This window comes from Oncorhynchus mykiss, chromosome Y (assembly GCF_013265735.2).
Source record: "Oncorhynchus mykiss isolate Arlee chromosome Y, USDA_OmykA_1.1, whole genome shotgun sequence".
Lineage (NCBI taxonomy): Eukaryota > Metazoa > Chordata > Actinopteri > Salmoniformes > Salmonidae > Oncorhynchus > Oncorhynchus mykiss.
The window spans coordinates 42,055,213-42,067,666 of record NC_048593.1 but is presented as its reverse complement, the minus strand read 5'-3'; the positions used below and the strand labels follow the sequence as shown (position 1 = coordinate 42,067,666).

Sequence of the window (12,454 nt, the reverse complement as noted above, 5' to 3'; positions counted from 1 at the left end):
ACTCAACCTCTGCCTCCCTCATTCTCTTTCAACCTCTGCCTCCCTCATTCTCTTCAACCTCTGCCTCCCTCATTCTCTTTCAACCTCTGCCTCCCTCATTCTCTTTCAACCTCTGCCTCCCTCATTCTCTTTCAACCTCTGCCTCCCTCATTCTCTTTCAACCTCCACCTCCCTCATTCTCTTCAACCTCCGCCTCCCTCATTCTCTTCAACCTCTGCCTCCCTCATTCTCTTCAACCTCTGCCTCCCTCATTCTCTTCAAACCTCCGCCTCCCTCATTCTCTTCAACCTCCGCCTCCCTCATTCTCTTCAACCTCTGCCTCCCTCATTCTCTTCAACCTCTGCCTCTCTCATTCTCTTCAACCTCTGCCTCCCTCATTCTCTTCAACCTCTGCCTCCCTCATTCTCTTCAACCTCTGCCTCCCTCATTCTCTTCAACCTCTGCCTCCCTCATTCTCTTCAACCTCTGCCTCCCTCATTCTCTTCAACCTCTGCCTCCCTCATTCTCTTCAACCTCTGCCTCACTCATTCTCTTCAACCTCTGCCTCACTCATTCTCTTCAACTTTTGCCTCACTCATTCTCTTCAACCTCTGCCTCACTCATTCTCTTCAACCTCTGCCTCACTCATTCTCTTCAACCTCTGCCTTCCTCCCTCACTCTTCAACCTCTGCCTCACTCATTCTCTTCAACCTCTGCCTCACTCATTCTCTTCAACCTCTGCCTCACTCATTCTCTTCAACCTCTGCCTTCCTCCCTCACTCTTCAACCTCTGCCTCCCTCATTCTCTTCAAACTCTCTTTTTTTCTCCCCCGAAATTCAATTAAACAACTTCTTGTGAAATAGCATAGAGATCTCTTTATTGCTTCCTCGAAGGGACGCCATCTCTACTGCCACTCGGCCGACCCTCAATTCTGTCAAATGCAGGGCATGTGTGGTCCACAAAAGTACCGTTTTTGTGGACAGATTCGATTTGCATCTTTCTCTCCGATTCACCTCAAGCAGCCTTGTCCTGTAAAACAGATGTTGACCACATGAGGGAACATTTACTGGAAATTTGACACGTTTAAGAGTACATTATAAACAGTGTCTAAAAATAAGCTAAATAAAATGGGATTTTTAATAAATTAATGTGGATTTTTTTTTTCAGAATGTAGACATACTCAATATGTTAAGGTTTTCATCAAATCGGTCCTTGACGCAAAGATCTAGAATACGTTTGCCGTTGTTCACACAACCGAATTCATATTATAAACGAGGAAATCCATTTAGGGCGTGTTATCCTGTCCGGAAGTTGATTGATTGATTGATGGGCACGCTCCTATCAGGTGAGAGTGCATGTTTGTGTCTATGTATTCATGCGCTCTGCACCGTGCCGCGCGTACTGCAGCCATACAGCACCCAAAGTTGAAGTTTCAGATGCAAGACGGTTTGTTGCAGAATGAAATGCTGATCAGCGATTTGCGGACTATATTGTTCATCTGCGTTTGGAATACGATCTAAACTGGTAGGTGAATAAAGAATTATAGCCTACCTGTCAACGCGAATAAGTTTTTAACGCAAAAATGTTTAATGACAAAACCACCAGTATAGTTGAAAATGGGTTCAGCTGCATTTAACTTGGTAATTTAAACCGGAAAAGTTTTTTTTTTCAGGTGGGAAACTGCGCATATGGTTTTTAATGTGTATTTTAGATTATTCGCATGCAACTCTGGCACTAATTGGATGGAAAACTAGCTAATGACGGATTTTACCCGTCCATTTGTTGACCCTTGATTGAAATCAATTGAAAGCTGTCACTATGTTATAATGAAAAGAGAAATTGATTGAACCTGTTGCTATGTTATAATGGAAAAATAGAACTTGATTTCAAAGTCACAATATTGTGTGGTTGTTGGATATGTTTGACTATGTAATGGCGTTAGTTATAGGCTACTGCTAAATTTGAACTTTTACTTAATTGACTTATATTTATATATATATATATTGACCTTCCTATTTTTTTGTATTGTCCGTTTCATTTGTTTTAATCTCTTTTGACTGAAACCAGTCGAGTTTTACTTACTATAATGTAGCCTCGTTTCTGTTTGCCAAACTTACTTTTGAAACCTGCAAGTTTATGAGAATACACAACACCAATTGTCTATTGGATGCTTTGTGTGAACTGTCATCATTGTCCTCCCTAGAGCCAAGTGTTCTGTGGTTTGGTACATTTTATTACAGCCCTGAATATGCAAATAGCTGTAGTTCCATCAGATACTGCGGTCACATTTTGGCACAGGACATTGACATGGAGAGAAGTGGAGTCACTGTGCCATGTCGGCTTGGGCAGTAAATATGTAAATTTGTCAGATGCGCCTCTCTCTCTCCTCTCTCAATCTCTCTCATAGGTCCCATCTCTCGTCGGTGATCTGTGCTCCTTCTTCTTGGCCTATATAACTTTTACCTCCCCCTCTGGATTTACAACAGATTTCTGTCCTCAAGACACCGATGGAAGGAGCTGTAGTCATAGCAACTCATCCCCCTCCTCCCCCTGGCCCCTCTCAACTCCCTCACACACCTCCAAACACACAGGAGTCATCTCTCCATCCCACCCCTGAACCTCCTCCTCCCCCACCTCCCCCACCCCCACCCCCACCTCCCCCCGCCTCCCCAAGAGGAGGCTGCGACGCCTTCTCCCGTAGAGTACATCGTCGTTCCAAGATGAGGAACTTTAACTGGGATGCCATCCCCCGCCAGTCAGTCCTTGGGAAGAAGAACGTGTGGACGTCCCAGAGGGCCATGGTGGATTTTGAGCTGGACACCCAGAGGATGGAGGAGATGTTTAGCCAGTCTGACACTCAACTGCCTCTGCGAAAGACTGGGCCTGTCAAGAAGACCATCAGGGGCCTGTCCCTATCCACACAGGGCCTACAGAGGGTGAGTACAGGGGGGGGGGGGGGGGGGGGGGGGGGGGGGGGGGGGGGGGGTTTGAGTGTGTGCTAGTACTGGAATAGGTCAAATACATGGAACAGCTGGGGGGTTTGAGCACCACTGGGACTAAGTTACCAAACCAACACAACACCCTCTGTCTCACTTCCCCCCCTCTGTCTCACTTCCCCCCCTCTGTCTCACTTCCCCCCCTCTGTCTCACTTCCCCCCCTCTGTCTCACTTCCCCCCCTCTGTCTCACTTCCCCCCCTCTGTCTCACTTCCCCCCCTCTGTCTCACTTCCCCCCTCTGTCTCACTTCCCCCCTCTGTCTCACTTCCCCCCTCTGTCTCACTTCCCCCCTCTGTCTCACTTCCCCCCTCTGTCTCACTTCCCCCCTCTGTCTCACTTCCCCCCTCTGTCTCACTTCCCCCCTCTGTCTCACTTCCCCCCTCTGTCTCACTTCCCCTCTCTGCCTTTCCCATTCTGTCTGCCTCACTACCCCTCTATGCCTTTCCCATTCTGTCTGCCTCACTACCCCTCTCTGCCTTTCCCATTCTGTCTGCCTCACTTCCCATTCTGTCTGCCTCACTTCCCATTCTGTCTGCCTCACTTCCCATTCTGTCTGCCTCACTTCCCATTCTGTCTGCCTCACTTCCCATTCTGTCTCACCTCCCCTGTCTGTTAATGAAGACTGATTGAACTCATGAACAATGATCCACAGTCTGTGTGGCTACCAATTGCCATCTTGCACCCATTCAACATAGCCTAGCTTTATGTTTTCATTACTTCTAAACAAAAATAACTTTTTGGGCTTCTCATACACTTCCCTCTGTTTTGATTCTTGCTTGAACAGTTGCTAAGATTATATTTGGTTGTGAGCTTAACAAAATAACTATTGTTGGATACAGCAGTTGTCAGCTAGAATGCTCACGCTCATTCACATAGGCTGTAGCAAAAGCTAGCCAAATAGCCATTTACTGGTTGAAGTGGAAGTGTTTTTTTTTAAAGTGTCATTTAGTTGATTTGCGATGACGGTCATTACAGTACTAGTCAAAAGTTTGGACACACCTACTCATTCCAGGGTAGTAACTGAACAAAAAAAAGTGACACAAATCTAAATATATTTTCCTTGATGACAGAGGGTAGTGCGTACATCACTGGTGCTTCCTGCCATCCATTACCTATATACCAGGTGGTGTCAGAGTAAGCCCCAAAAAATTGTCAAACTCCAGTCACCTATGTCGGACAGTAATCTCTTCTACCCCCAAGCCATTAGACTGCTGAGCAACTAATCAAATGGCTATCCAGACTATTTACATTGTCACTGGTTTACACAGCATTTTATTTGTGAAATAGTATCGACTGTCGTTGTTTCTATGTCTGACTAGGTTGTGTTTCATCTTCTCTCTGTAGGTCTTAATCCTCAACTCTAAGAAGAGTATGAATGTTGGGATCTTTCTGAAGCAGTTCAAGAGGTAAAGCGGGGCCAAGGGTGGGAGGGTATGGACCCGGGGGAACAAGGGCCAAGGGTGGGGGGGATATGGACCCGGGGGAACAAGGGCCAGGGTTGGGAGGGTATGGACCCGGGGGAACAAGGTCCAAAGGTGGGAGGGTATGGACCCGGGGGGAACAAGGGCCAAGGGTGGGGGGGTATGGAACCGGGGGGAACAAGGGCCAAGGGTGGGAGGGTATGGAACAAGGGCCATGGGTGGGAGGGTATGGACCCGGGGGGAACAAGGTCCAAGGGTGGGGGGGTATGGACCCGGGGGGAACAAGGGCCAGGGGTGGGAGGGTATGGACCCGGGGGAACAAGGTCCAAGGGTGGGAGGGTATGGACCCGGGGGGAACAAAGGGCCAAGGGTGGGGGGGTATGGAACCGGGGGGAACAAGGGCCAAGGGTGGGAGGGTATGGAACAAGGGCCAAGGGTGGGAGGGTATGGACCCGGGGGAACAAGGTCCAAGGGTGGGAGGGTATAGAACAAGGGCCAAGGGTGGGAGGGTATGGACCCGGGGGAACAAGGTCCAAGGGTGGGAGGGTATGGACCCGGGGGGAACACGGTCCAAGGGTGGGGGGGGTATGGACCTGGGGGAACAAGGGCCAAGGGTGGGAGGGTATGGACCCGGGGGAACAAGGGCCAAGGGTGGGGGGGTATGGAACCGGGGGGAACAAGGGCCAAGGGTGGGGGGGTATGGAACCGGGGGGAACAAGGGCCAAGGGTGGGAGGGTATGGAACAAGGGCCAAGGGTGGGGGGGTATGGACCCGGGGGGAACAAGGGCCAGGGGTGGGAGGGTATGGACCCGGGGGAACAAGGTCCAAGGGTGGGAGGGTATGGACCCGGGGGGAACAAGGGCCAAGGGTGGGGGGGTATGGAACCGGGGGGAACAAGGGCCAAGGGTGGGGGGGTATGGAACCGGGGGGAACAAGGGCCAAGGGTGGGAGGGTATGGAACAAGGGCCAAGGGTGGGGGGGTATGGACCCGGGGGGAACAAGGTCCAAGGGTGGGAGGGTATGGGACAAGGGCCAAGGGTGGGAGAGTATGGACCCGGGGGAACAAGGTCCAAGGGTGGGAGGGTATGGACCCGGGGGAACAAGGTCCAAGGGTGGGAGGGTATGGAACAAGGGCCAAGGGTGGGAGGGTATGGACCCGGGGTGAACAAGGGCCAGGGGTGGGAGGGTATGGAACAAGGGCCAAGGGTGGGAGGGTATGGACCCGGGGGGAACAAGGGCCAAGGGTGGGGGGGTATGGAACAAGGGCCAAGGGTGGGAGGTTATGGACCCGGGGGGAACAAGGGCCAAGGGTGGGAGGGTATGGACCCGGGGGGAACAAGGGCCAGGGGTGGGAGGGTATGGACCCGGGGCGAACAAGGGCCAAGGGTGGGGGGGTATGGAACAAGGGCCAAGGGTGGGGGGGTATGGAACAAGGGCCAAGGGTGGGGGGGTATGGAACAAGGGCCAAGGGTGGTTGAAGTGGAAGTGTTGGAACAAGGGCCAAGGGTGGTTGAAGTGGAAGTGTTTATGGAACAAGGGCCAAGGGTGGGGGGGTATGGAACAGGGGCCAAGGGTGGGGGGGTATGGAACAAGGGCCAAGGGTGGGGGGGTATGGAACAAGGGCCAAGGTTGGGAGTGTATGGAACAAGGGCCAAGGGTGGGGGGTATTGAACAAGGGCCAAGGGTGGGGGGGGGGGTATGGAACAAGGGCCAAGGGTGTGGGGGGGTATGGAACAAGGGCCAAGGGTGGGGGGGGTATGGAATAAGGGGGAACAAGGGCCAAGGGTGGGAGGGTATGGAACAAGGGCCAAGGGTGGGAGGGTATGGAACAAGGGCCAAGGGTGGGAGGGTATGGAACAAGGGCCAAGGGTGGGAGGGTATGGAACAAGGGCCAGGGGTGGGAGGGTATGGACCCGGGGGAACAAGGGCCAAGGGTGGGAGGGTATGGACCCAGGGGGAACAAGGGCCAAGGGTGGGAGGGTATGGACCCAGGGGGAACAAGGGTACCCCAGGATAGGAGAGACGCAGTGAAAGAGAGAGATGTGAAGTGTATTTATGAGCAGCTGTAGTTACAGCAGGCGGTTCCAGAGAAGTACACTGAACAAAAATATAAACGCAACATGTAAAGTGTTGGTACCATATTTCATGAGCTGAAATAAAATATCCCAGAAATGTTCCATTTGCTCAAAAAGCATATTTCTCTCAAATTTTGTTTACATCCCTGTTAGTATTTCTCCTTTGCCAAGATAATCCATCCACCTGACAGGTGTGGCATATAAAAAAAAAAGCTAATCAAACTACATGATCATTACACAGGTGCACCTTGTGCTGGGGACAATAAAACTCTAACACGTACAGTTTTGTCACACAACACAATGCCACATGTCTCAAGTTTTGAGGGAGTAGGCAATTGACATGTTGACCGCAGGAATGTCCACCAGAGCTGTTGCTAGCGACTGGAATGTTCATTTAATTTCTCTACCGTGAGCCACCTCCAGCGTCCATTTTAGAGAACTTGGCAGTACGTCCAACTGGCCTCAACCACAGACCATGTGTAACCATGACAACCCAGGACCTCCACTTCTGTTTTCGTCACCTGCGAGATCGTCTGAGACCAGCCAGCCACTATGACAGCTGAGGAAACTGTAGATTTGCATAACCAAAGAATTTCTGCACAAACTGTCAGAGGTACCGTGACTGGATCCCTGAGGCCCATTGTCGTTCCATTGATCCACCGCCATCACCTTATGTTACAGCATGATAATGCACAGCCCCATGTCTCAAGGATCTGTACACAATTCCTGGAAGCTGTAAATGTCCCAGTTCTTCCATGGCCTGCATACTCACCAGACATGTCACCCATTGAGCATGCTTGGGATGCTCTGGATCAATGTGCGCACCTGCATGTACCAGTTCCCGCCAATATCCAGCAACTTCACACAGCCATTTGAAGAGGAGTGGGACAACATTCCACAGGCGACAATCAACAGCCTGATCAACTCTATCTGTAGGAGAGGTGTCACACTGCATGAGGCATATGGTGGTCACACCAGATACTGACTGGTTTTCTGATCCACGTACCTAACTTTTTAAAATATATATATATACATATAGAGATTTTGTTTTTTTAAGGCATCGGACCAACAGATGCACATCTGTATTCCCAGTAATGTGTAATCCATAGATTAGGGCCTAATGAATGTATTTAATTTGACCGATTTTGCGTAAAAAAAATAATATATATATGTATATTTTATTGTTTTGTTCAGTGTACATTATCAGCCGTTCCTGTGTGAGTGAATCAGTCACTCATCGTGATGTGATGGGCCTTGTCTAACTTCCAGACTCGCCACTAAACCAACACACAGTTCATCAACTCGACTTCTCAACTGACCTTATTAGTGCATGTTGAAACACATTCAACTGTGTCGCTAATGTGACCAGTTGTTAGTTACAAAGGAGAAACGAAGCCTTCATGACACAGCCTCATACTTCACAATGGAACTAATCCCCCCTTCAAGAGGGGTTTTCTCTTTACTGTGTCCAGTCTGTCACCTGGCTATAGGTGATCCAGTCTGTCACCTGGCTATAGGTGGTTCAGTCTGTCACCTGGCTATAGGTGGTCCAGTCTGTCACCTAGTCACCTGGCTATAGGTGGTCCAGTCTGTCACCTAGTCACCTGGCTATAGGTGGTCCAGTCTGTCACCTAGTCACCTGGTTATAGGTGATCCAGTCTGTCACCTGGCTATAGGTGATCCAGTCTGTCACCTGGCTATAGGTGATCCAGTCTGTCACCTGGCTATAGGTGGTTCAGTCTGTCACCTGGCTATAGGTGGTTCAGTCTGTCACCTAGTCACCTGGCTATAGGTGGTCCAGTCTGTCACCTAGTCACCTGGCTATAGGTGGTCCAGTCTGTCACCTAGTCACCTGGCTATAGGTGATCCAGTCTGTCACCTGGCTATAGGTGATCCAGTCTGTCACCTGGCTATAGGTGATCCAGTCTGTCACCTGGCTATAGGTGATCCAGTCTGTCACCTGGCTATAGGTGATCCAGTCTGTCACCTGGCTATAGGTGATCCAGTCTGTCACCTGGCTATAGGTGATCCAGTCTGTCACCTGGCTATAGGTGATCCAGTCTGTCACCTGGCTATAGGTGATCCAGTCTGTCACCTGGCTATAGGTGATCCAGTCTGTCACCTGGCTATCAATCAATCAATCAAATTTATTTTATATAGCCCTTCGTACATCAGCTGATATCTCAAAGTGCTGTACAGAAACCCAGCCTAAAACCCCAAACAGCAAGCAATGCAGGTGAAGAAGCACGGTGGCTAGGAAAAACTCCCTAGAAAGGCCAAAACCTAGGAAGAAACCTAGAGAGGAACCAGGCTATGTGGGGTGGCCAGTCCTCTTCTGGCTGTGCCGGGTGGAGATTATAACAAAACATGGTCAAGATGTTCAAATGTTCATAAATGACCAGCATGGTCAAATAATAATAAGGCAGAATAGTTGAAACTGGAGCAGCAGCACAGTCAGGTGGACTGGGGACAGCAAGGAGTCATCATGTCAGGTATTCCTGGGGCATGGTCCTAGGGCTCAGGTCCTCCGAGAGAGAGAAAGAAAGAGAGAATTAGAGAGAGCATATGTGGGATGGCCAGTCCTCTTCTGGCTGTGCCGGGTGGAGATTATAACAGAACATGGCCAAGATGTTCAAATGTTCATAAATGATCAGCATGGTCGAATAATAATAAGGCAGAACAGTTGAAACTGGAGCAGCAGCACAGCCAGGTGGACTGGGGACAGCAAGGAGTCATCATGTCAGGTAGTCCTGGGGCATGGTCCTAGGGCTCAGGTCCTCCGAGAGAGAGAAAGAGAGAAGGAGAGAATTAGAGAACGCACACTTAGATTCACACAGGACACCGAATAGGACAGGAGAAGTACTCCAGATATAACAAACTGACCCTAGCCCCCCGACACATAAACTACTGCAGCATAAATACTGGAGGCTGAGACAGGAGGGGCTATAGGTGATCCAGTCTGTCACCTGGCTATAGGTGATCCAGTCTGTCACCTGGCTATAGGTGATCCAGTCTGTCACCTGGCTATAGGTGATCCAGTCTGTCACCTGGCTATAGGTGGTCCAGTCTGTCACCTGGCTATAGGTGGTCCAGTCTGTCACCTGGCTATAGGTGGTCCAGTCTGTCACCTGGCTATAGGTGATCCAGTCTGTCACCTGGCTATAGGTGATCCAGTCTGTCACCTGGCTATAGGTGATCCAGTCTGTCACCTGGCTATAGGTGATCCAGTCTGTCATCTGGCTATAGGTGGTCCAGTCTGTCATCTGGCTATAGGTGGTCCAGTCTGTCACCTGGCTATAGGTGGTCCAGTCTGTCACCTGGCTATAGGTGGTCCAGTCTGTCACCTGGCTATAGGTGGTCCAGTCTGTCACCTAGTCACCTGGCTATAGGTGATCCAGTCTGTCACCTGGCTATAGGTGATCCAGTCTGTCACCTGGCTATAGGTGATCCAGTCAGTCACCTGGCTATAGGTGATCCAGTCAGTCACCTGGCTATAGGTGATCCAGTCAGTCACCTGGCTATAGGTGATCCAGTCAGTCACCTGGCTATAGGTGATCCAGTCTGTCACCTGGCTATAGGTGATCCAGTCTGTCACCTGGCTATAGGTGATCCAGTCTGTCACCTGGCTATAGGTGATCCAGTCTGTCACCTGGCTATAGGTGATCCAGTCTGTCACCTGGCTATAGGTGGTCCAGTCTGTCACCTGGCTATAGGTGGTCCAGTCTGTCACCTGGCTATAGGTGGTCCAGTCTGTCACCTGGCTATAGGTGGTCCAGTCTGTCACCTGGCTATAGGTGATCCAGTCTGTCACCTGGCTATAGGTGATCCAGTCTGTCACCTGGCTATAGGTGGTCCAGTCTGTCACCTGGCTATAGGTGGTCCAGTCTGTCACCTGGCTATAGGTGGTCCAGTCTGTCACCTGGCTATAGGTGGTCCAGTCTGTCACCTGGCTATAGGTGGTCCAGTCTGTCACCTAGTCACCTGGCTATAGGTGATCCAGTCTGTCACCTGGTTATAGGTGATCCAGTCTGTCACCTGGCTATAGGTGATCCAGTCTGTCACCTGGCTATAGGTGATCCAGTCTGTCACCTGGCTATAGGTGATCCAGTCAGTCACCTGGCTATAGGTGATCCAGTCAGTCACCTGGCTATAGGTGATCCAGTCAGTCACCTGGCTATAGGTGATCCAGTCAGTCACCTGGCTATAGGTGATCCAGTCAGTCACCTGGCTATAGGTGATCCAGTCTGTCACCTGGCTATAGGTGATCCAGTCTGTCACCTAGTCACCTGGCTATAGGTGATCCAGTCTGTCACCTGGCTATAGGTGATCCAGTCTGTCACCTGGCTATAGGGGATCCAGTCTGTCACCTGGCTATAGGGGATCCAGTCTGTCACCTAGTCACCTGGCTGTAGGAGTGCATCTTGTGCTCTTAACGTTATATTTCTGCCACATGCATAACGTTAATTCAATGTCCAGCCAGCCCTGACTTTGACTAGCAAATGTACCTACTGCAGACGTCACTGTGGTTCTGTGTTTCTCAGTGACATCTGCCCTTGAATGGAATCTATTGGAATCGATGCTATATAGATTGTGTGTGTAGACCAGAATGGTTGATGACGTTGGAACGACAATGCATCCTTGTTTTATTTGTGTGCGAGAGAGAGAGAGAGAGCTTGGATATTTCCGTATGTACATAACTGAAGGCAGTCGCTGTATTTCGACGAGACTACTTTTCCGTGGCGCAAGTGAGATTAGGGTGACCTATGCACTGTGGGCTGTTCTTTGTCTCCCCCTGTAGGCCGGTGAGGGACATAGTGGATGACGTCAGAAGGGGGAACTGGCTGAGGTTTGGAGCAGGAAAACTTAAGGAGCTCTGTAAACTACTGCCAGAGGAGGGAGAGGTAAGTAACTAGCTAACCCCATAACTATTTTCTTATGCACACTCATCACACTGTAAACTACTGCCAGAGGAGGGAGAGGTAAGTCACTAGCTAACCCCATAACTATTTTCTTATGCACACTCATCACACTGTAAACTACTGCCAGAGGAGGGAGAGGTAACAATGGCTGCATTTAGACAGTTCTGATACCCCCCCCCCCCCCACACTTCTTGGTCTTTTGGCCAACCACATGAGATATTTTCACATCTGATCTGATTGGTCAAAATACCAATTAGTGAAAAAAAGATCACAATTGTGCTGCCTGTGTAAATGCAGCCTAACTAGCCACCCTCTTTACTCCATCACATGCTCCAGCCCGGGGCATTACCAGTGATCTGTCGTTTAGCTCCAGCCCAGATGACCAGCATTACCGGTCATCTGTCGTTTAGCTCCAGCCCGGGGCATTACCAGTGATCTGTTGTTTAGCTCCAGCCCGGGGCATTACCAGTGATCTGTTTAGCTCCAGCCCAGGGCATAACCAGTGATCTGTCGTTTAGCTCCAGCCCAGGGCATTACCAGTGATCTGTTGTTTAGCTCCAGCCCGGGGCATTACCAGTGATCTGTCGTTTAGCTCCAGCCCAGATGACCAGCATTACCGGTCATCTGTCGTTTAGCTCCAGCCCGGGGCATTACCAGTGATCTGTAGTTTAGCTCCAGCCCGGGGCATTACCAGTGATCTGTTTAGCTCCAGCCCAGGGCATTACCAGTGATCTGTTGTTTAGCTCCAGCCCGGGGCATTACCAGTGATCTGTCGTTTAGCTCCAGCCCGGGGCGTTACCAGTGATCTGTCGTTTAGCTCCAGCCCGGGGCATTACCAGTGATCTGTTGTTTAGCTCCAGCCCGGGGCATTACCAGTGATTGTAGTGGCAAATCGGTTCAAATATGACACAACCAAGAACTTTGTGAAAATCAATATAGACTTTTAATACAACAGTATCATAAGCCGGAGCGGTCCGCGGAACACACACACTTTTTCAGAGCCCTCGCTCTGAGTTATACACCTACCATATAAGTCCCTCCCATATGCAAATTAAGTTACAT

The 12,454-nt window shown here is 50.2% G+C and overlaps 1 protein-coding gene across 2 annotated transcripts in view; it reads left to right on the top strand.

The window, feature by feature from the left end:
• The first annotated feature begins 1,346 nt into the window (after positions 1-1,346).
• fhdc3 (FH2 domain containing 3) overlaps positions 1,347-12,454 on the top strand; it is a 22,391-nt gene continuing 11,283 nt past the window's right edge. Inside the window, exons 1-4 of one of the 2 annotated variants that reach the window (XM_036967884.1) lie at positions 1,347-1,504; positions 2,467-2,916; positions 4,322-4,383; positions 11,272-11,374. In XM_036967884.1, coding sequence (XP_036823779.1) covers positions 2,488-2,916; positions 4,322-4,383; positions 11,272-11,374 — 594 coding nt within the window. In that variant the 5' untranslated portion in view covers positions 1,347-1,504; positions 2,467-2,487. Of the gene's footprint in view, positions 1,505-2,387; positions 2,917-4,321; positions 4,384-11,271; positions 11,375-12,454 lie in introns of both variants that reach the window. The other variant, XM_036967885.1, reaches the window with a different exon arrangement.